The 22,939-nt window shown below is 35.5% G+C and overlaps 1 protein-coding gene across 11 annotated transcripts in view; it reads left to right on the top strand.

Moving 5' to 3' along the window:
* Positions 1 to 22,939, top strand: part of FBXW11 (F-box and WD repeat domain containing 11) — a 134,545-nt gene that overhangs the window by 33,718 nt on the left and 77,888 nt on the right. For 4 of the 11 annotated variants that reach the window (XM_041750556.1, XM_041750553.1, XM_041750555.1 and 1 more), the window contains exon 2: positions 4,440 to 4,541. The exons of the other annotated variants lie outside the window; for them this stretch is intronic. In XM_041750556.1, coding sequence (XP_041606490.1) covers positions 4,440 to 4,541 — 102 coding nt within the window. The remainder of the gene's footprint in view (positions 1 to 4,439; positions 4,542 to 22,939) is intronic. 11 annotated transcript variants of the gene reach the window in all.

Here is a 22,939-nt window from a genome sequence, read left to right as displayed (position 1 = left end):
TGTGTGTGTGTGTGTGTGTGTGTTACACTGCACATTCTCAAAATTCTCTCCTATGGACTCTTGGACAAGAGAGAATGTCTTAATTGCTTTTCTGTCTGCTGATGTAAGTTCAGATATATTGTTTGTTGAATGGAATAGTATTTAAGCCACTCACTTATCTCAAGCATGATGATAGGAGTTAGATGACGCTAGTAATGATTCTGTGGGAGGTGGTTTAAAGAACAAAATTGTAGGGGATTTATAGGAAACCCCTAAGTTTATATTTATTAATATATAGAAAATAAGGCTTATCTCTCAATCAGAGTGACATTAGAGAGACGATTGACATAAAATACCTCTTTGGGTAGCTTTTAAAGAATTGCCTCTTTGAGAAGGAATCAGGGCAGGATATTCAAAATAATCCCATCTAGAAACAGACCAAAGTTAGCTTTTGTGAGTTCTCCTTCAAGCCAGCCAATTAGAAGACAAGGTGCCTGCAACCACTTTTTTCCTTTTGATTTGTGGTTCCTATGGCAATAGGAAGAGAGCCTAGGACATTTCTCTCCTACCTCTTTTAATAACTTTTTGCTTTTGAAAAATGCCAAAAGCTATTATTCTTCTTGTCTTTACTGATTTATGGTGTTTCTCAGCATGGTGGCCCTGATTTTGGTTTTTGATTACATAGTGGGTATGACAAAATTAATAAACACTATCAGTATCTTTGACTAATGGTATTTTCTTTGGCTATAGAACCTGCAAGTATAATCAATCTGAGTATTTGCTGTTAATATTAGAACCCTGTGTGAATAATTTCTTATTCTTAAGAAAATAATAAATAATAAATAATTCTAGTTAGAACACTAGTCATTACAAGTAGCTACATGTGAAATCAGAGCAGACATTTCTACCACTGGGTTTTCTACCCCTGAGAGGCCTCCCTTAAGTGTCCCCATTGTGACCCCCGTGGGTTTCTCTTGAGCTCGAGGCTGAAGTCTCAAGAGGAAAGAGGCTTAGTTTGTATTGTTGTTGGCTTAATAAGTAGGTCAATAAGCATTTGTTAAAGTTGGTAAATACCCACAGTGTTAGGGTAGTTCTTGAGACATATTTTAATGATGAAATAGTGTTCCTCAGGTTTAAAGAGAGACCAGTTATCTTTAAAAAAAAAGGGGGGGGGGATAGACACGATGGCTTGGAGTCTGTCTACATTGTGAGTAGAGCTAATATGAAGAAATCTTTACAGTATTCTGTTAAAGAATGATAGATAATAGTTATTCCACAAGTCAACATGGGTTTCCAACCAGGTTCCCAAATTTAAAATTAGAAGCTTTAAGAATCAGTTACTGCTGTGGTCCTAGCTGCATTTTAATGCGCTTAGGTTGATAAGTGTGAAAATTTTATTTTTATCTGTTATTTTCAAATTAGATCAATGTCTTCTTGGTCCGTTACACTTAAAAGAAGCCTTGTTTAGACTACCAGGTACATCCTTATGAAAGGATGGGTGTATTTCCTAGAGTGGCATTTTCTGTAAAGACTATTTTTCAGCACAGTGGTTGGTTTCTTAGCTTCAAGGTAATTGAGTGTGAATGTAAAGAAGTTCTAATACCTTTAATAAATACTAGCATTACTCTCTGTACCCCACGATGTCTTTCATAGATATTATAAAGATACATTCTTGGAAATTAGATCTTGAAAGGGTTCTTATCTTTTCCTGAATATACAATTTCAATATCAAGCTTTTAAAAGCATTAGTAATAAATGGTTAATATTTTGAAATTCTCAGAAAATTTTCTTTATATTGTTTTTCATGTGTTTGTAAGTATTAAGTCATTAGATGGTTAGGAAACCTTGGGAAGATGATTATTTTTCTTCTTTTGGCTTTAGTTTCTTCTAAAATCAGAGGTGGAAGTACAGACTAAATTGTCTTCCAGTTCTGTATGATTCTTTGTTTTATTAAATGTGAAAATGTGCCTTTTTATTTTTTTAAAGTTTTGGATCCCAAGGCATTAGCAGAATCTAATCAGGGTATAGTATTGATATGCCTTCATAGTTTTACTATTTTAATTAAATACATATTAAGTCTTGCAGAGGGAACTTTTTTTTATGGAATAAATGAAAAATTGGTTTGCAAGTGAGCTTTGTTAATTTGATATCAGTTGTTGAATCCAAGTGTAATCCTTAAACTCTGTTCTCAGATCTGAGTGATTCTGTGATTTGGATAATTATAAAGATTCCAATACGGAAACCTAAAATTGAACTATGGGGGTGTTGGAATTTAATTTAAAATAATCGATGTAAGCAATGTATACAAATTAATATGTCTGGGCCTTTTCTCTGCCCATCTGCTTCTGATGCATACTGATGTAAGTATTCTTTTAACAAGCATTTACTAGATATCTCTGGATAGAGTTTGTTAGTGGAGAGAAAACAAAGTTTCTTAGAGTCAGGCAGGATTAATTTTTAGTCCTAATTTTATTATCAGTAAGTCCTTGTTTTCTTGCACCTTGAACAAGTTGCTATTTCAACAAATCAAGCACTCCTTTACTGATCCTGGGATTCCTCTTCTGTAAAATGGAATAATAACTCTCTTAAAAGAGTTTTTGTGGAAAAAAGTTTTTTGTGAGGGCTTACTATGTCAACTGTTTAGCGTTTAACAAGAGCTTGATAAAATGGCAGCTGTTTTCATTATATTATTATACAAACCTTTAGCATCTTTTGTGGCACCCTGAAAGTGTTGGAGTAACAAAATATGTTTGCCTGAAGGATTAGTGATAGGTTTCTATATTGGCTATGGTAAACTTTTCAATAAAGGCACATGTTGGAACTGTATGGTTGTTACCAAAGCTGCTCAATTTTTTATTCCATTTGATCCCTCTGGTTTTGTATTCTTTAAATGCCTTTTCTAAATAATCTTAATACTCAGGGCGCCGGGGTGGCTCAGTTGGTTAAGTGTCTGATCTCTTGATCTCAGCTCAGGTCTTGATCTCCGGGTTATGAGTTCAAGCTCTGAGTTGGGTTCTATGCTTGGAGGAGCCTACTTTAAAATAAAATAAAATAAAGTAAAATAAAATAATCGATCTCAATATCGAGTTAAATTATAGGTGAGATGTAACTAGTAAGTGGCAGATGCTAGATAGGCACCCACATCTATTTGATTCTAAGCCTAGTTGTCTTTGTTTATAATTGGGATGACCACAGAATTTGTCTCCCAAACCAGAACGCTTTTGAGAATGAAAGTTATGCTGGGACAACAAGTATAAACCTGGACTGTCCAAGGAAAATGAGGATGTCTGACCATCCTAATTATAGCTAGGTTAAACAAGTTTATGATGTTGAGTCTGAACTTCTGGAGTATTTTGGTTGAATCCACACACCCACCTTCAGTTTTAAGGCAAGGTTCCCCTCCCCCCCCAGGTTGTTGTTTTTGCCATAGTAGATTAATTGACCTTAGGTCTGCAGAAAAAAGTACTTATTGAATACCATAAATAATCTGGTGGCTTAAAAATACTAGCCACAATGTATATGTTAATTTTTATATTTTCCTTTTTTCTTAATTCCCTTAAAACCAGCAAGCTTTTAAAAGAGAGTAGGAATGGGTAAATGAAACAGTCTTTAAGTTCTTACTTGTGTCAAATGAACTTTGTAAACAAAGTCTAAAATTAAAACCATCATATTCCAAAGTTTTTTCTTTGGAAAGGCAGAGATGTGGATGTCACTGAAAAATCAGATATGTTTTTAATTAGCTCTTTTATTGCCTATATCTATCAATCTATCACTCATCTTTCTTATTCCTTTTGCCTTATGTCTCTAGGTGTCCTGTGATTTTATTTAGGGAAGTACAAAACTGTATCTACATGGTAAAAATTCAGATGATCAGAGTTTTTATAATAGAAGCATCATAGTCTTGTAGAATTAATGTGGGTTTAATAGCAGACAAATGAAGGTTCAAAATTCTGGCTGTCCCTTCCTTTGCTGTGTGTCCTTGTGCAAATGATTTAACTTTTGAGCCTCCGTTTCTTTGCTCTGGTGTGGGAATTAGAAAACACATTAAAGTCCCTGGCACATAGTATGTGATGTAACAATGGCAGTTATAATTATATGACACAGACTAGAAACCGTTATTTTTATGAAGTTATAGTCACAATCTTACCACTAATCTTGTACACTCAGACTTTCATAGTTCCCTTTAGTGGGTTTTCACTTAAACATTTTCTCTCTCCCTCTTGATTCTGTTTGCTGTGTCCTGAGGAATTAGTGATTGGCAGCAGAAACCTCCTTTCTTTAGGACAGTAAGTGGGCCCTCTCCCAGGGTTTCAGAAGTTGTCTAGGACCACCATCCCTGACCTCCAAACTGCCAAGGGTACATCCTCTGCCCAACTAACATTCAAGTTGCCTGTGTGAAGGAGTGATTTGTTGCGGCCTCTAACTGCTTCTTCTCTTCCTTCCTTTTTGTCATCCTGCAGTGTTCTGTGCCAAGGTCTTTGTGGCTAGGCTGCGCCAACCTGGTAGAGAGCATGTGCGCACTGAGTTGCCTGCAGAGCATGCCCAGTGTCAGATGTCTCCAGGTGCCTCTCTTCTTTCTTGTTGTAAATGTGTTTTTTACGTATGCCATGAACATTTGTTGAAACTTGCAGTAGTGTGTTTAATCCAATGTTTAGTCTGCTAAATGTTCTGTGTAACCCTCTGCTTTTCTCCAGCCTGGGTGCCCCACACAGAGGAGTTAGTACCAAGAGGGGCCCCTCAGAGAAAATGGGTCTTTGGCTGGGCCCAGTTCTACTCCTCTTTTTCTGCTCCTGCTTTTTATTCTCCCCTTCCCTCCCCCATCTTGAAGTTCTGATTCTCATGTTTAATAGTTGTGCATGTGCCCACAAAACCCTGACATTTTCCATTTGGCTACTTTTAACAGTTCTTTGTTGAGTTGGGAGGGTTTCATAATTAAAGTGGTGATTTTTCTATTTTGAAACTCATCCTTTTGGCATGCTTTCTCTCCCTCCTTCAAAAAAGGAGTAGGGAGGGAATTACTAATTGCATAAAATCTCAAATTGAAGTTTATTAAAGGTCACAGCTTTATGCTGCCAATAATTGTCAGTTTGGGCCATTTCCCAAAGGCCAGATCTGACACCTGTCCTCAGGGTCCACCCAGGTTTCCAGGCCGAGGCTGGCAGAGAATTCCACAGATAAAAGTTAAGTAAAACTTTTTGGGGGTGGGGAGGGGTTGCTCAGGAAAAAATTATTAGCAAGAGTGTGGCCGGAGTGCATTCACTTGTTGGGATGGATTCTAAGGGAGCCAAGGCCAAAAATATTGTGGCTTTATTGGGGAAGTTCTGTTTAGAGAAAACGTGTATTTAATTAAGTATGGTTTCAGTAGCTATATTCAGTTTTCATCACTGCATATTCCACACAGTTTATTATATCTTTAAAAAGCAATATCAAATTTCTAGTGTCTGCCCTGTTTTAACAAAACACTGAATGAAATGAGGAAATAAGTTAGAGGGATATTATTGATGGCATAGATGACTTTGTTGTTCTTGAGGTTATCTTCCTATGTTTACTGTCTCTAAATGGAGTGAGGGAACCAGGAAGGAGGAGAATTTCTTTTATATTGGGATTGTGTATTTTATTTACTTACTAGCAGACATTCTGAGTAGCATTGGTGTGGTTATTGATTCAAATTGCTTTCTTTAGAAAATTGTACTGGAACCTCACTAACACAATTAACTAGAGAGTAAATTCAGTATAAGATCAGTTGTTGTAGAGTCTGCATTAAAAGGCAGTACAGCACTCAGGGCCTAGGGATTGGGTGTTCCAATGAGGCTCCAGCGTAATGTATATTTATCTTTGGAAAAGCAGCTTCCCTGCATGCCATGTAACTTTAACAAAAATGTTCTTGAAATGGTAGACATTATTGCATGGACTCTCCTTGGTGTTAAATAATGGATATTTGCATTATATTCCTAGTGTGTTTTTCTGAAATGCTTATTACTTGAATGTTTAAAGTTAATTTTTAGTGGGGCGTGTGAGTTTTTTTCCAGAAATTTAAGTAGGGGAAGAATTGCAGTACAGATTGAAGTGCAGATTGTTCTCACTTCGATTAAAAAGTAGTTGACCAGTGGGAAGCATTATTCAATATATTTTAGTATCAGTATTGTGAATTCTTTGGAGGTGGGGTGAGTGGGAGGAAATCTGGGTTCTTACCTTGTTGAAAATGGAAACCCAAATGTGTTCCAAGTTCTTTGATTTAATCTCTACCAGTGAAAATCATGTAAAAGAAAAAAAATGTAAATTTTGCCTTGAATGGACCTTGAAATACGGTGAAATACTGAATGATACTCACTGAAATGTGAATGGAGCAAATAATGTTTTCAGAGATGTATTGGGAATTTTGTTTATTTAGGTTTTTATTTTCTTTAGTATATGATTGAGAGTCTGCAGCACAGTGAAATGAAATATGTACTCAGCTGATTGGAATTAGCAAATCATTACTCTTGTTTTGTTTTGTTTTGTTTGTGACTGGAAAGTAAACATGTATTAAAGAACTTAGAGGATTTCCTTCCTGTCTAGTCATTGGTTTTACATATACTGTTTTAAGGCCAGTGTTCCTGCTCTCTACTTCCAGTCTGCAAACAGTGCTACAATTTAGTTGACTTAATGGGTTTGGGTTTCCAAAGAATGCCTGTTGGCTTATATGCTACATCTTTGTTTTATCACAAAGATGATTCTTGCTTGACATTGCACATCTCTCAGCGAGCCCATTGTAAGAAGGCCTCAGGTGAGAACAGGTTACCTAAAGAGCTCTATCTAAGGTTACCTACCTTAAAATTATCACACTGGGGATCCCTGGGTGGCGCAGCGGTTTGGCGCCTGCCTTTGGCCCAGGGCGCGATCCTGGAGACCCGGGATCGAATCCCACGTCAGGCTCCCGGTGCATGGAGCCTGCTTCTCCCTCTGCCTGTGTCTCTGCCTCTCTCTCTCTCTCTCTCTCTCTCTCTCTCTCTCTGACTATCATAAATAAATAAAAATTAAAAAAAAAATTATCACACTGGACCCATTGCCAGTTGGAACTTGAGCCAGTTAGCCTGTCTGTGTGGCTGAATTAGTGTACCTTTTGAAAAGCAGGAATAAAGGTAGTAGTTCCCTTTAAGGCATTATGTAATCCCTCTGGGTTCTGCTGGCTGTGAGGAGAGAAAAAGAAACAGCTACGACTGAAAAAATAAAAATCACTAATTTACCTCAATAAACTGTTAAAAAAAATATAAAGACCACTTGCCATCCACAGTACTTTGTGCTTCACATATATTAATTTTGTGACAGTACAGTGAAGTAGATGTTATCTCCATTTTTCACCTGGAGATATGTATAGCTGTTAAGTGGTAGAGCTGGCCTTTGAACCCCAGCTTGGCCTGATTCCAAAATTGTTCTTTCCTCTGTGCTTGAATGCTGCTGTTTCTAGAATTTTCCTTCTTAGTTTTGTTTGTGCAAATTTTACTGTTGAGATATCTGGTATATGACTTGTTTAGCCATTATTTATTTGAAAATAAAAGAAATGTCTGCCAAATATTTGTAGGTGAAAAAAATTGCATTCCCATTGCCAATATGAGCCCTCCTGAATCTTAAAGCTAGTGAGGTTCCTGAATGGCTTTTCTGTGAGAAATTTACTGAGCATTTGCTATGGGCCAAGGCCTATACTGGTGCTGGACACATAAAGATGAACAATACAGACTTATTCTCTACTCTGACGGAATGCGTTGTAGTAAAGCAGACCTGTGAATGAAAATGACAAAATTACAAGTAAAGTCTGTGAGAGAGAAAGAAAGACTGTGTGTGTGTGTGTGTGTGTGTGTGTAGTAAAACTGAGAAGTTAGGTAAACATATATGTGGTTTTAAAAAATGTGAACCCAGGGATGCCTGGGTAGCTCAGTGGTTGAGCATCTGCCTTTGGCTCAGGTCGTGATGTTGAGGTCCTGGGATTGAATCCTGCATCATCAGGCTCCCTGTGAGGAGCCTGCTTCTCCCTCTGCCTATGTCTCTGCCTCTCTCTCTGTATCTCATGAATAAATACACTTAAAAAAATCTTTAAAAAGTTTTAAAAAATGTGAACCAGTTTAAAATAGAACTCTCAACAGTTTTTTTTTTTTTTTTTTTTTTTTAAGAACAGTTGAGCTGGAATATCTGGATGTCTCTGAACAAGCTGAACTGAATCAATATCTTAGTTGGTTTTGCTCTCCAGATTGAACATCAGATAATCAAGAGTTCAGACCATATAGCATATTTGCTAAGACTCTAAGACTAATATGGCACAGGAATAATACCAATGTTAATGATACTGTGTATCCTTTATTTTCTATTCCTTTTTATGTGTCAGGATCTAGGCACTAGGTTATTTCATTTAATCCTTATGGAGAAGTTATCTGTGATCGCTTTTTGGTATATGCAGTTACTGAACTGAAGTGATTTGCTTAAGGTTACACATTTATCTAAGTGGCAGAACTGGGTTATGAACATAGGTCTGGATAACTACAAAGCTAGTGCTCTAGTCACCATGCCCTAGTGATAATTTCTTGGCAACTGCCATTTTTAGGTTGGAACAAATTCTCCTTTATTTCTAGTGTTAAAAGGAAAGCTAACACCTAGAATTTAGAGAGTTCCATGTAATGGACTGACAAATTTTCTTGGGAATGCCATTTGCAAGCTCTCGGCTGGGGAGAGTGTTCTCAAGGGGAGGACTGATGATTTGGATTGACAGCAAGGATCACGTGAATCAAATTTTAGTGCCATCTTCCTTCCAAGTTCTAGTATGGATACTGCTGGACAATCAGCACAACTTTGTGACAGCTGCCTTGTTTCTTTTCTTATTTTCAGTATGGATAGTGAGCCACAGAGGTTTAAGAATACTACAGTTGGAACTTACAGGATAAAAGGATATTTTTAGATATGGGCTGTAGCTTGGTAGAAAGAATCCTAGCTCTGGAGCAGACAAACCTTATTTCTAGTCTTTTACCTGCTACTTTAGTAACTTTGTGACGCTAAGTAAGTTATTTAACTTACCTGAACCTTAGTTTCCTCATCTTTAAGAACAGAGAGAGTTATTCTGGATTTTGTAAAAGTAGGGAAAGGTAACAACTACCCTTTACTGATTGCTTGTTGTTGAGGGGATGAAAATCCATTTCTTTCTTTCATTATTTCTTCCTGGTTGCCTACTCAAGGACAGGGAATTCCAGTCTTAACAGTCTTAGATTCCATTCCAGGGCAGGCTAAGAATAAGTTAAAGGACCAGGCATATGATATGGCCTCTCCTGTCAGGTGTTCTCTCCTTTTGTTTGAAGCTGTTTCCTTATGTCAAGACATGGCTATTCCAACTCACTGGTTTTGTCTCTTTACTAATGAACATTGGGGATTTATCATTTCTTGTTGCATATTCTGTTGTACTCTGAGGCCACTGTGAAGGCTTGGAGTAACCTTCTGGATTGTTTAATGGCACAGTCTGTTGTATTTTATGAACATTAAAAAAAAACACATTTTTTTCTCCTTATAAGAAAATTTACAAAATATCATTACTAAAAAAATCAATTGGTAAACTCACCACCTGGAGAGAACATTTGTTGCTGTTTTACGGTCTTCCTTCTGTCTGTTAGGTAAGGAGGAATCCATCAAATTGTGCTGTGTTATTATAGCGATGGTAATGATTGTAACCAGTGGTGTTTTAAATGTCCCTTGGAGTCCCAGAGTTTGACTTTGGAGTCACTAGTGAGGTAAAGGAGGGCCTAGCATAGTGCCTTACTCTGGATTTATCTGTATTATGTTGCAGGGCTCTTTGTAAGATTTTATGTGAAAAATTTTACTGTGGAAATTCCCAAACATAGAGAAAAATAAAGAGAGCCATTCAACTCAACCTTGAACAGTTTTTCAAAATCAATCCTATTCTTATTTCCATTTTCTTCTCCAACTTTTTTTTTTCCCCAAGGCATTTTAAAGCAAATCTAATATGGCCTAAAGAGTAAAAAGGAGTTTGACAAATCACTGTTTCATGTCAGCATTTAAAAATGGCTCATAGACTTAAAAATATGATTGGTACTGAAAGTTATAAAAGACATATAAAATTTCCTTTGACCCCAGATCTCACTTCCCAAAGTATCACTTAATAGTTTCCAGTATCCTTTTAGACAGAAGCTTAAAAAAATACAAATGGAACCATACTATACATACTGTTTTTCTTTTTTTTTTAATTTTTATTTATTTATGATAGTCACAGAGAGAGAGAGAGAGGCAGAGACATAGGCAGATGGAGAAGCAGGCTCCACGCACCAGGAGCCCGACGTGGGATTCGATCCCGGGTCTCCAGGATCGCGCCCTGGGCCAAAGGCAGGCGCTAAACCGCTGCGCCACCCAGGGATCCCTACATACTGTTTTTCAATTAATAATATATGTTGACCATTCTTCCCTGTCAGCATTTAAAGCCCTCTAAGACCTTACTCTTTTTCATAGCTGCAGTAATATTCCATTATGTCGTTTATTATTTAAAAAAGAATTTGGCCAATTCCCTATTGAAGGAACTTTACATTTCAGTTTTTTTTGTATCCTAGCACTTCACTTCACTAATTTCATTGAACATTTAATTAGGCTTACATGATTATGTCTGCAGAATAAACTCCTAGAAGTACAATTACTTGATCAACGAATATCAGTGTTTTATTGTTAAATTATCTGAATATAGAAAAGTTTAATAATCTCTCCCTTCCAATCTTCCCCTGCACCCAAATATTAACAGTTTGCTGTCTACCACTGTGTATTTGGGTTTTTTTGAGGGTATGTAACTACAATTAAGGGATATCCCCCCCTTTTTTAAATAGGGAGAATGGGCTCACCCTAGAAAAACTGCATAGCACCTTCCTTTTACTTCCTTTATTTACTTAACACTATATTGCAGACATGTCCCCAGATTTATAAAGTCTAAATAACTTCCACTAGTGATACTTCAATCATTCACAGATTTGCTGGGGAAGGGGGGTGAGAAGGAAGAGTACAGCTTTTTTTTTTCCCCCCGTTTTTGAATTACTACATACATATAGAAAAGTGTAGAGATCTTAAGTGTATAGCTCAGTGGTTTATCACAAAGTGGGTGGTGCATTTTCTGGTTAGATAGGGCTGAACTGTTTACCTGGAGATTGATACATACTTATTGATCGATCGATCGATTGATTATTATTTATTTATTGTGAGCTCATGTGAGCAAGAGAGTGAATAGGGGGAGGGGCAGAGGGAGAGAGAGAATCTTTATTTTTTTTATTTTTTAATTTTTATTTATTTATTTTTTTTTTTTTGGAGAGAGAATCTTAAGCAGGCTCCACACCCAGCATGTAGAGAGAGTCCTACACAGGTTTCAGTCTCACAACCCTGGGATCATGACCTGAGCCAAAATCAAGAGTTGGATCCTTAACTGACTGAGCCACCAAGGTGCCCCACTTAGACCATTTTATTTTATTTTATTATTATTTTATTTTTTTGGACCATTTTATAGTCCAGTCATTGCCATAAGCTGTAGATATCATCACAAAAATGTTTAAGGTTTACTTTTAAAATATTATTAAAAATAATCTACATTTATTCAAAATTAGACCAATGATAAAAAGTGGTAAATAGTAACATGATGAATTAAGACTTTCTATTATCATTTTAAATCATTGCATGACATTCCATTGAATATTACTGGTTTGAAAGTGCCCTTTTATCCATATCAAAACTGCTTCCAGTTTTTGAGACATTTTAAGTGATGTTGAATAGGACATCATTTTAGCTAAGTTTTTGTGTATTTTTGTGATCATTTCTTTAGGTAAAAGAGTGTGTCCATGAAAAATACTTTAGGTGGCTAAGTTGTACTTTTAAGAGGCTGGGTCAAATTATACTCCTAAGAGCAGTGGATAAGAAATTCTCTTTTCTCTCTCTCTCTCTCTCTCTCTCTCTCTCTCTCTCTCTTTTTTAAGATTCATTAATTTACTTTAGAGGTAGAGCATGAGGGGGAGTGTTGGGGGACAGGCAGAGGGAGAGAGAGGGAGAGAAGTAGATTCTCTGCTGAGTGTGGAGCTTGTCTCCACAACCCTGATACCATGACTTGAGCCAAAATTGAGCCAGACACTCAACTGAGTAAGCCACCCAGGTGCCCAGAGAGATTCCCTTTTCATATACCTTAGATGGCATTAGACATTTTAATTTTGTATTTTTTTTGCTATTTTGATAGATGAAAAATTTTTTTTGATAGATGAAAATGTTAAAGTAATATGCTATTTAATGTACATTTATTTGCTTGTTAGTGAGATAGAAATATATGTATGCATATTGATTTATTGGACATCTGTTTCTTATAAGTTATCTCTTCATACATTTTCTCCATTTTTTCTATTGATGGTTTTTTAAAAATCTGATTTGTAGGAATTCTTTTTATATATTACAGTAACTCATTTATTGCACATAATTTTCCCTAGTTTGGCATTTGCTTTTCAGTTTTATTTTTAATGCTTTTTACTTTGAAGAAAATTTTGAAAGGAAGTTTTCCTTTTTATGTAGTCATACTTACTCCTGTCCTTTACTCCTCTAGTGGTTTATGGCTTTATGGTCTGCATTTAAATTGTTCAGTTTCTGTGTGATTTATTTTGGTATCTGTGAATTAGGGATCCACATTCTTTCTCAATGGCCATTCTGTTTTCTGTATACTATATACTGATCTTACTTTTTTCCCATTGATTTGAAATCATATGCTCATGTTTCACTTCTTGTATCGCATGATGCCCACTCACAGAAGTCTCTTTTCAAGCTTTTGTTGTTCTTTATGTCCCCAGTATCAGCCTCATCAGTCATCAGCCTCTGTGGTCCTCACACTTTATTGCTGTCTTTTTCCATATAAATGCCAGTTTCAATATTTTGTTAACGATGATTGGCTTTAAAAGTTCAGTGCCAAGTGGAAAGATTCATTTTAACATTTTTCTGAAAGACTGATTTTTCTCTGTTCTTAATTGAAATTTTTGGTTGTTTGTTTCTCATCATTTCCATGTTATATTTTCTTAATGGAGAAAGGTGTCATGATACCACAATGCCTCACATATAGTACCGCACTGAGGAAATCATATTTCCTATGGAAGAGGGCCTCTACTATGGAAAAATTAAAACTACATCTTATGTTAATAACAGTTTTAATTTATGGTTTTTAAAACGTTACATGATAAGGTTTAACAGTATAATTTGAGGATAGGGAAGCAAGCAAATGGCATTCAGACTGTATTAGAAAATGTCTTTACTTTTTCCATGAAAATGATGTCTTATACCTCATTTAACAGGCATTTATTATGTTACTTCTAAAAATGCTGGTTTTATGTATTTCTGTTGATTTATATAATTCCAATTATGAATACTTTTTCATTGCAAAAATTTTGAGAAAAGTATGAAAAAGAACCGTTCAGCCATAATCTCATTTCATTTTAGTGCCCAGTCTTTGTTTTTTCTTCTTGACATTTTGTTTCTATATATGTATATATATATATTTTTTTCTTTGTTGATATATAGGCCTATACTCTATATAATGAATTATAACCTCATTTTTATCAATACGGTTCATATTAAAATGGTGTTTTTAGTAACTGTATAGAGTTTCATTGTCTGGGAGTACAATAATCAGTCTCTTTTGATGGATATTAAGGTCACTAAATTTTAGCGTCTATGATGAATTGCTCAGATTGTATTATTCATTGGAAAAATTCTGAGTTAAAGGATACGACCTTTCTTAGGTCTTTTAAATTCTGACCAAACTTCAGTGAAAAAGATTACATTACAGTAGTTCCCCCATCATCTGTGGGGAATACTTTTCAGTACCCCCGGTGAATGTATGAAACTGCAGATGGTACTGTATGTTTTTTCCGATACCTATATACTTAGTAAAAAGTTTACTTCATAAATTAGTCATAGTAAGAGATTAACAACAAAAACTAATAATAAAACAATTTTAATAATATACTGTAATAAAAGTTATGTGAATATGGTTTCTTTTTCTGATTATCTTATTGTACTGTACTTATCTTTCTTCTTGTGATGATGTCAGATGATAAAATGCCTACGTGATGAGATGAAGTGACATGAATGACAGTAGGCACTGTAATTTAGTATTAGGCTACTGATGACTTTCTGATGACATGTCAGAGGAGATTATCTGCCTCCAGACTGCAGTTCTCAGTGAGTAACTTAAAATAGAGAAAGCGAAGCTGTGGATAAGCGGGACTGTTGTATTCTCAACAATGTGATTATAGTAGAAATAAATGCCCACTGTAGAAAACTGGAAAACATAGGAAAGCATAAAGACCAAATTAAAAATCACTCTTTGTTTACTCATTTGTTTTTCTTCAAGCAACAAATATTTATGATGCTCCTACTGTGTATTAATGTAAGGGATGGATATAGAGTGCATAAAACAGACAAAAAGCCACTCTGTCTTGGAACCTAAATTTTAGAGAAGCAGGGAAACCAAATCTAAGGTTGGCTAGTGGTATTAGGGTTTTTCAGAGAAACAAAACCAATAGTAGATACGTGGGTAGGTAAGTAGGTAGGTGGATGTATGGGTAAATAGATATTTTAGAACATTGGCTCAGGTGATTTTGGGGACTGGCAAGATTTAAATTTGTGGGGCAGGCAGCAGGCTAGAAACTCAGGCAGTATATCTCTGTTGTAGTCTTGACGCAGAATCTTTGCTCTTAAGACCCTCAACTTATTGGATGAAGCCCACATACGTTATGGAGGATAATAGGCTTTACTCAAAGTGTATCAATTATCACATCCACAAATACCTTCACAACAACCTCTAGACCAGTGTTTGGCCAGATAACTGGCCACCATGGCCATTTTGACATATAAAATCAATCATTACAACTAGTGACTAAGAATAGGTCAAACTTTGGAGTTAGGGATCCAGAATGGAAATAGGCAGTTCATGACATGAAGAAGGAAAAGGTGAGTGTGACATTAGTAAAAATGGTAACAATCTTGTCAAGGCAGTATCATTTGTATCACTAATATCTAACAAGCATTTAGTCAGAGGTGGTTTGGGCTTTGGAGTGCCTGATAAGGTTGGAAGATAAAAAGACATGTGTCTATCTGCAATAATGAAATGCTTGCAATAGTGATTCCTCAGGAAAATCATTCAATATAGCGCTCATATTATGTGGAAAAACTGTAATTGTATAGGGAACTCACAATTAATGAAAACTTCTACCAGTCACGTTACTAGACCCTTTCCCATATGTTATTTTTCTTAATCTTCTGAACAACTTTATAAACTAGGCGGTATTATGTCTCTTTTATACGTGGGGAAATTGAGATTCAGAGAGAGAGAAAAGCTTATGACTTGCCTAAGGGCATACACCTACCTGCTAAGTGGCAAAGTCAAGATTTAACCTAGTCTCTCTAGTTCCAATGTATCTTATTGCCTCTTTTTTTAAAAATTTTTTATTTATTTATGATAGTCACACACACAGAGAGAGGCAGAGACATAGGCAGATGGAGAAGCAGGCTCCATGCACTGGGAGCCCGACGTGGGATTCGATCCCGGGTCTCCAGGATCACGCCCTGGGCCAAAGGCCGGCGCTAAACCGCTGCGCCACCCAGGGATCCCATCTTACTGCCTCTTAAAACAGAAACTATTTTCATAGAGATGATTGTTTTTTTAAGTTGTAAATAGAGTTTTTTAAATCTTGGAACAATGACACAATAGGACAATTACACATAGGCTATTTATCTTATTAATATTAAACCAATGGTTTATATGGTCAAGTATCTGTTCTTTAGAGGCCTTCTCTGACCACCCAGCCTAAAGTAACTAACTTCCTGCTTTTCACTCTGTTCCTTTACCTTGCTTTTTTTTTATTTCATAGCACTTAGCACTACCTGAAATTATATCCCATGTTTTTCCCCCCTCCTTGTCTTTCTCCCTGACCAGAATCTAAGTATCATGAGTAAAAGGGTCTTGTCTTGTTCACTGCATGATAAACATACGCGTTTTCTAGAACAGTTCCTGAATAGGCATAATAAATTGGAATGTGAATAAATGGCTATCTTTAAGCTTTGTTAGGATTATATCGTGTAGTGGTATTTGCTGCTCTAGCTAGAACTGTTTTGGATTTTATTCTCCGAGTTCTTTGAATCCAAGTGTTCATGTGAATTGAAGAGTATTTTGAGTAAAAGTTGATCTTACTTTGAAGACTAGCTTGTATTTTTGTTTTGTTTAAAAATACTCTTTTCCGATTATAAAAGTAATACATGTATATTGTAGAATGTTTGGATGAGAGTGGGAAGGAAAATGAGAAATAATCCTCAATTTAGAGACTGCCATTCTTATTATTTTGGCATATTTTCTCTCAGTATTTGATCCATGTATATATTTTACATAGTTGAGAATTTTTTATGTATGTATAATTTCATATGCTTATTTTACTTGATATGCTTTGTACACTTATTCAGGATGATTGTGTTAATGTCTTATTACTAAAAATTTCTCAAAAAAATTTCTCATGACATAATTTGAAATTGCCATGTAATGTATTTGATAAACATCACATGATTTGTCATTTTTCTGGGTGTTTAGAATCTTCATTTTTAATTACTAAAAAACTAATCATCATCTTTGTGCACAAATCTTTGCCTTCATTTTCAATGACTTCGGATATGTTTCCAGGAGACATACTGTCTTGTTAAATTGTTTTCCAGAGAGTTTGTATTTCATTGTACCTACAATAAGATTAAACATTATTTTGGAAAAATTTAACAAGCCTATTCAGTAGTATACTTTAAATTCACAGGCCTCTTTACAAATGGTACCTCTTTTCTCTGAGCAGTTTGAATCTTTGCTGGGTCAGCTAAGGCATGGCCTACTGAAAGAAGATCTAACACTCCTGGATATGCTTGGCCAAGGAAAAGAATTTCAGAGACATTTTCAAACACATAGCAAGTGTGCCAGCCTATGCCTTCCTGCTGAATTGCCTAGGTGCTATGATGGACTTCAAACTCAGATCATTCAGTTAGAATGATGTTATTCAGAAAATACTTAAGAAAGTATAGAATCTTGTACATATTTACTGACTGCTATGTACCATGTACTGTTTGATGGCCTGGTAATACAAAGAACCAACTGCCAATTTTTGTAGATAGATTGTACATAAAGACTGTTTACCCTGTTGTACGGGAGGTTCTTTCTCCCCTGTCCTCCCTTTAGAAAACTAAGAGTCAATTATTGGAATTCTTGTAAGATTTCTTATATTATGGGATGCTTCCTAGCTATTTAATTTGGAGTAAAAGGCAAATGTTAATCCACTTTTTCGTGACCATGATGCTTCTGAAGATTATAGATAATTTATTTTGTAGTATATCTGTCAATTTGTGTTTGTTTCCTTATGATTAGAATTAGTTTATACATCTCTGAAAGGAATATCACAAAAGTGATGCTGTGTTCTTCTCGTTGCATCTGACTTTGGTTTTCCTCACTACTAATAGTGATCATCTTGATTACTTGAGTAAGGTGGTGTCTAGCAGCTTTCTTCACTGTATGGTTATTCTCTATCCCTTCGTAATTAAATATTTTGTGGAAAGGTATTTTGACCTGTATAAATGTGCTCATTTCTACACTATAAATGTATAAATGTGCTCATTTCATTAGAATTTCAATTTATTCATTTATTATATCAGTATAGATTTGTGGTTCCTATTTTATTCAGTAGTTAAGATTTGTTTTTATCATTATTTATTTTGGTGGTCAGGCTGTTCAAAATTTGGTTAGTGGATGCCCTTTCAACTTGGCTCCTATATATCCTTTTGATCTGTCCTCATAATTCTTTAAACACTTCCTTACTTTTCTGCTGCAACAAAAATGTACCAGGCTCATTTTGTATTTTCCTATACTCAGCGCTGGGATGAGTCAGTTCTCCAAGGAGCGTTGGTTTCTTTTAGTGAAGAATGATATTTAAATCTTGGTGGTAGGTGTGCTTAGTGGTACTGGGAGTGCTTTTAGACCCTCTCTGCCAACCATGTTAGGTAATATATGTATAATTTTGTCTTTTTCTCTATAAAAAATTTCCCTCCTTTTCTGTGCATTAAAAACCATGAGTTCACAATATCTCCAATTCTAGTCTAAACTTATAGATTTCATTCTAGCCTGCTGTAACACTTTTCATTTTACATTAAAAAAAAAAAAAACTGGGCTCAATGCCCAGCATGGACACCAGTGCGGGGCTTGAGCTCACAACTACGAGATCAAGAGGACCACTCAGGCACCCTTGCTTTTTTTGTTTTTATAACTCCCTTCTCTAACAGCGAGAAACCTGACTTCTATTTTCCACAATATATTTACTCAGTTCTAGAATGTATATTAAGTAGTTTTAGAATTGCTCACCTACACTACATCCCTGAAAAATAAAAACTAATTATGCTGAATATTTCTTTATAATTAAAAAATAAGTCTTTTGCTTGTGGCTCTGTAGTCTACTGACTATTTATAACTACTGAGTTATAAGAGTCACTTGATTTAGTTTTTCCCCCACTATTAAGTGTAATTCATTTGAAATATATTTAGTTTTATATCTTTCTGCTGTTCTTCCATCTCTCCCAATCCTTGTCAATTGTATTTTTGAGTTTATAAAGCATTTAATGTACCTAGTTCTACAAGCAGGTGTAGTCATCCTTTCTGTCCTGTTCTCATTCTTCCCATTCTGTCCACTGGGTAACCAGTTTCATTAGTTTCTGGTTTATCCTTCCTGGGTTTTTTTAGTGTACTAACGAACAGGTGCACAAATGTATAGTTCCTTATTTCTGCTTGTTTCTTCTGCAAAAGATGATGTATATAGATGCTTTTTTTTTCCACTTGACTTTTTCATCTAAAAATGTACCTTATAAGTTACTCTTTATCAGTCTATAGAGGCCTTGTAAGGATGCATAGTATTACATTGTGTTGATACGCTACAGTTTATTCAGCCAGTATCAAATATGGGCATATAGGTTACTTCCAGTTTTTTTGAAATTACAAACAGTGCTCCCACTGAATAGCCTTGTGCACCTGTATTTTCATAATGTTATTTAATTACAGTGTATCTTCAGGGAAAATTCCTAGAATTGGGATTGCTGGGTCAAAATGTAATTACAAATGGAATTTTGTTAAATATTGCCAAATTATCCTCCAAAAGGGTTGTATACGTTTTCTTTCCCACTAGACACATATAACATATAAGAGTACCTGTTTTCTTGCTGGTTCACTGACAGAATATTTGCCAGTGTTTTTTTTTTTTTTTTTTTTAAATATTTGCCAGTGTTAGGTAAGAAATGTGTAGCTTTGATTTGCATCTCTTAAGAGTAAGTCTGAACATCTTTTCTTATCTAAGGGTCATTTTTATATCTTTTAAAAAGTCTTTTCAAGTCTTTTCTCCATTTCCTATTAGGATTTTGGTAATTTTTATCCCCCTGTCTGAAATAAATTTTAGGCATAGAAGTCCTTGTATCTGTAACATACGTTTTAAATATTTTTTTCTAGCTTTCTTCCTTTTGATTTTATAATGTTTTAAAAAATATTGCTATGCAAAAGTTAATTTTTATCTAGCCACATTTTCATATTTTCCTTTTTATTGCATCTGGATTTTGACTCCTACTTAAATCACCTTACCCTACATCCAGATTTTAAAGATATTCACATGTCTTTTTCTAATATTGTCTCATTCTTGAAGTTTAAATTTCTGATCTATTTGGAGTCTATTCATATATAATCTATGAAGTATGGATCTAACTTTATCTTTTTCAAATGCTTAACAAAGTTGTCCCAGCACTTCTTGTTAAAAATATCTAGCAATTAAACTTCTGGGAATATAAGATATGGAAAACACACACTTGAAAAGCTATCTGCACTCCTATGTTCATAACAGCATTATTTACAATAGCCAAGACATGTAACAACCTAAGTGCTCATTCATGGGTGAATGCATGTAGAAGTTTTATTTTACACACACACACACACACACACACGAATATTATTCAGCTATAAAATAATGAGGAAATCCTACCATTTGTGACATACCTTGGATGGACCTTGAAGGCATTATGCTGAGTGAAATGTCAGAGAAAGACAAATACTGTGATTTTACTGTATGAGAATATTTAAAAACAAACAAACAAAATCCTCCAAACTCACAGAGAAAGAGAACAGACTTGTAGTTATCAAAGGTGGGGGATGGCAAGTGGGGAAATTGGAGGAATGTGGTCAAAAGGCACAAATTTCATTAGGGATGTAAGGTGCAACACGATGACTGTACCTAACACTGCTGTACAGTATATAGGAAAATTGTTAAGAGAGTAAATTTTTTAAAAGATTAAAAATATATACTTTTGAGAGAAAAAGCATGAGTCGGGGTGAGGGGAAGAAGGAGAAGCAGATTCCCCACTGAGCAGGGAGCTGGATGTGGGGTAGGGCCAATCTCAGGACCTGGAGATCATGACCTGAGATGAAGGCAGAAGCTTAACCATCTGAGCTACCCAGGTGCCCCAAGATAGTAAATTTTAGAGTTCTCATCACAAGGAGAAAAATAATTTCCTCCTTATTCTTTTTTCTTTTTGTCATATGCGTGTGAGAAAGTGGATGTTAGCTATTGTGATAATCATTTCACAGTATATGTCAATGAAACCATCTTGCTGTATGCCGTAAATGTATACGGGGATGTTGGTCAACTATTCCTCAATAGCTCTCAGAAATGCCAAAAAATAAAATCTTCATCATTGGGGTTTGACATTTCCACAGTGATTGGTAATGCATAATATGCTCTTAACAGTGCACACAAATACAAGATTATTTATGTTCAAAATATGTATGGTTTCATCTGTGGGACTAAATTAGAGGCAGCATGTAATGTTTAATGAAACTTTTCTGTAAAGCCTGTTGGTGGGTCCTGGCTCTGTTCCAAATGTCTGTATAGAATAAAAAAGAATAAAAAAAATAAGTTACTCAATGATGTGAGATACCACTTTTATCATGTACTAAACGTCCGTTATGTACTTGGGTCTATTTCTGGAAGTTCTATTCTGTTAAACCAAGATTTGGCACACTATGGCTGGCCAAACTCAGCTTTGTTTTTGTAAATAACAGTATTTTGGAACACAGCCACACTCATTCATTTACATACTGTATATGGCTGCTTTTGTGCTACAACAGAACGGTTGAGTAGTTGTGACAGAGACTTCAAGGCTTGCAAAGCTTAAAATATTTACCTTTTGACCCTTTACAGAAAAAGCTTGCTGACCCTACACTGAAGTAATTGTGTATTCCTATGCCATAAAAGTACCTTATATTTAATTAGAATGGCTTATTAGTAGTGGATTTTAGTGCCTGTAGGGCTGCTTCCCCTCTTGTGTAGCCTTTCTTTTTTCATGTTTTTTTTTTTTTCCTGAGTATTTCTGTAAGTTTATTTTCCCATGTGAACTTGAGTATCAACTTGCCTGTTTCTATAAGAAGCTTTTTCTGTGATTGTTGGGCCTGTGTCAAACATATAAATTAGGGTGAACTGCATTCTTTATAGTGTTGTTTCATCTAAGTATGAGTTATGAAGACAAGAACAGAGAAACTTCCAAAGAACTAGTCCACAGAAATGCAGCAGACTAGCATGGTTTTAAGGGGAATTCTACTAAATATTCAAAGGACGTACAGTCCAGAAGCTTCATGGGTTGTTTGGGGGCATTGATTTTGAAGGAAAAAGTTTAAATTATTTTTACGGGAATCATTTTTAGTTTTATTGTCTTTTGATCAAAGACTTGTTATTTGATTTTTCTCCTTTATGGAATTTACTGTTTCTTTGTGATCTAAAATATGATAATTTTCATGTGTGCTTGAAAAGTACATTTAGTCTCCATTAGTAGTGTAAAGTTTGAGATCTCTAAGATTTGCCTACCTTCTTGATTATATTTATTCTTTTGAACTCTTTTTTGTCTTGATCTATTTTGGACTGGGAGTAGAATGTATTCTTGTGTTTTTAATCTATGTCTCCTTGTGTATCTTCTACTTTTTTATGATGTGTTTTTTATTTTTGAAACTTTTAAAAAGATTTATTATTTGAAAGAAAGAGAGAGAGCTGGATTTATAAGTAGTGAGGGAAGGGGAAGAGAGGAGAGAGATCCTCAAGCAGACTCCCCACTGAGCACAAAGCCCAACAGAGGGCTCAATCATATGACCCTGAGAACATTACCTGAGCCGAAATCAAAAGTCAGATGCAGACCACACTGAGCCACCCACGTGTCCAGAAACTTCTCTTAAAATTAGGAGGGTTTGTATACTTATTCTATTAATTACTCTTATAATTTTTTAAAGGCCTCTAATTCTTGTTTTTTTAAAAATTTAATGTTTTATTAACAAGTTTATCAGTCTTCCTTGGAATTCTTTACTTCTCACCTATGAACTATATAACAGAGTTTGTTTTTCTTTCCTTTTTCTGATCCATTCTTCTTCCAGTTTTTTTTTCCCCCTTTTTAAGACTTTGTTTATTTGACAGAGAGCACAAGCAGGGGGAGCAGCAGAAAGAGGTAGAGGGAGAAGCAGGCTCCCTACAGAGTAGGGAATTCTATTTGGGGCTCAATCCCAGGACCCTGGAATCATGACCTGAGCCAAAGACAGGTGCTTAATGGACTGAGCCACCCAGGTGCTCCTCCTTCCAATTTTTAAGTTTCATTATTTCTACCTTGTCAGAAAGTATGACATATTCTTATATGCTCCTCCTCCTCCTCTTCTTTTTTTTTTTTTCTTTTAAGATTTATTTATTTATTTTAGAGAGTGCATGCACATGTGAGTATGGGGAGGGGCCAAGGAAGGGGGAGAGAATCTCAAGCAGACTGCCCACTAAGCTTGGAACTTGGTGTGGGGCTTGATTTCACCACCTTGCAATCCTGACCTGAGCTGAAATCAAGAGACACCTAA

This window comes from Vulpes lagopus, chromosome 3 (genome assembly GCF_018345385.1).
Source record: "Vulpes lagopus strain Blue_001 chromosome 3, ASM1834538v1, whole genome shotgun sequence".
NCBI lineage: Eukaryota > Metazoa > Chordata > Mammalia > Carnivora > Canidae > Vulpes > Vulpes lagopus.
Note: the sequence above shows the minus strand (reverse complement) of the source record. Positions and strands in the feature narration are given on the sequence as shown.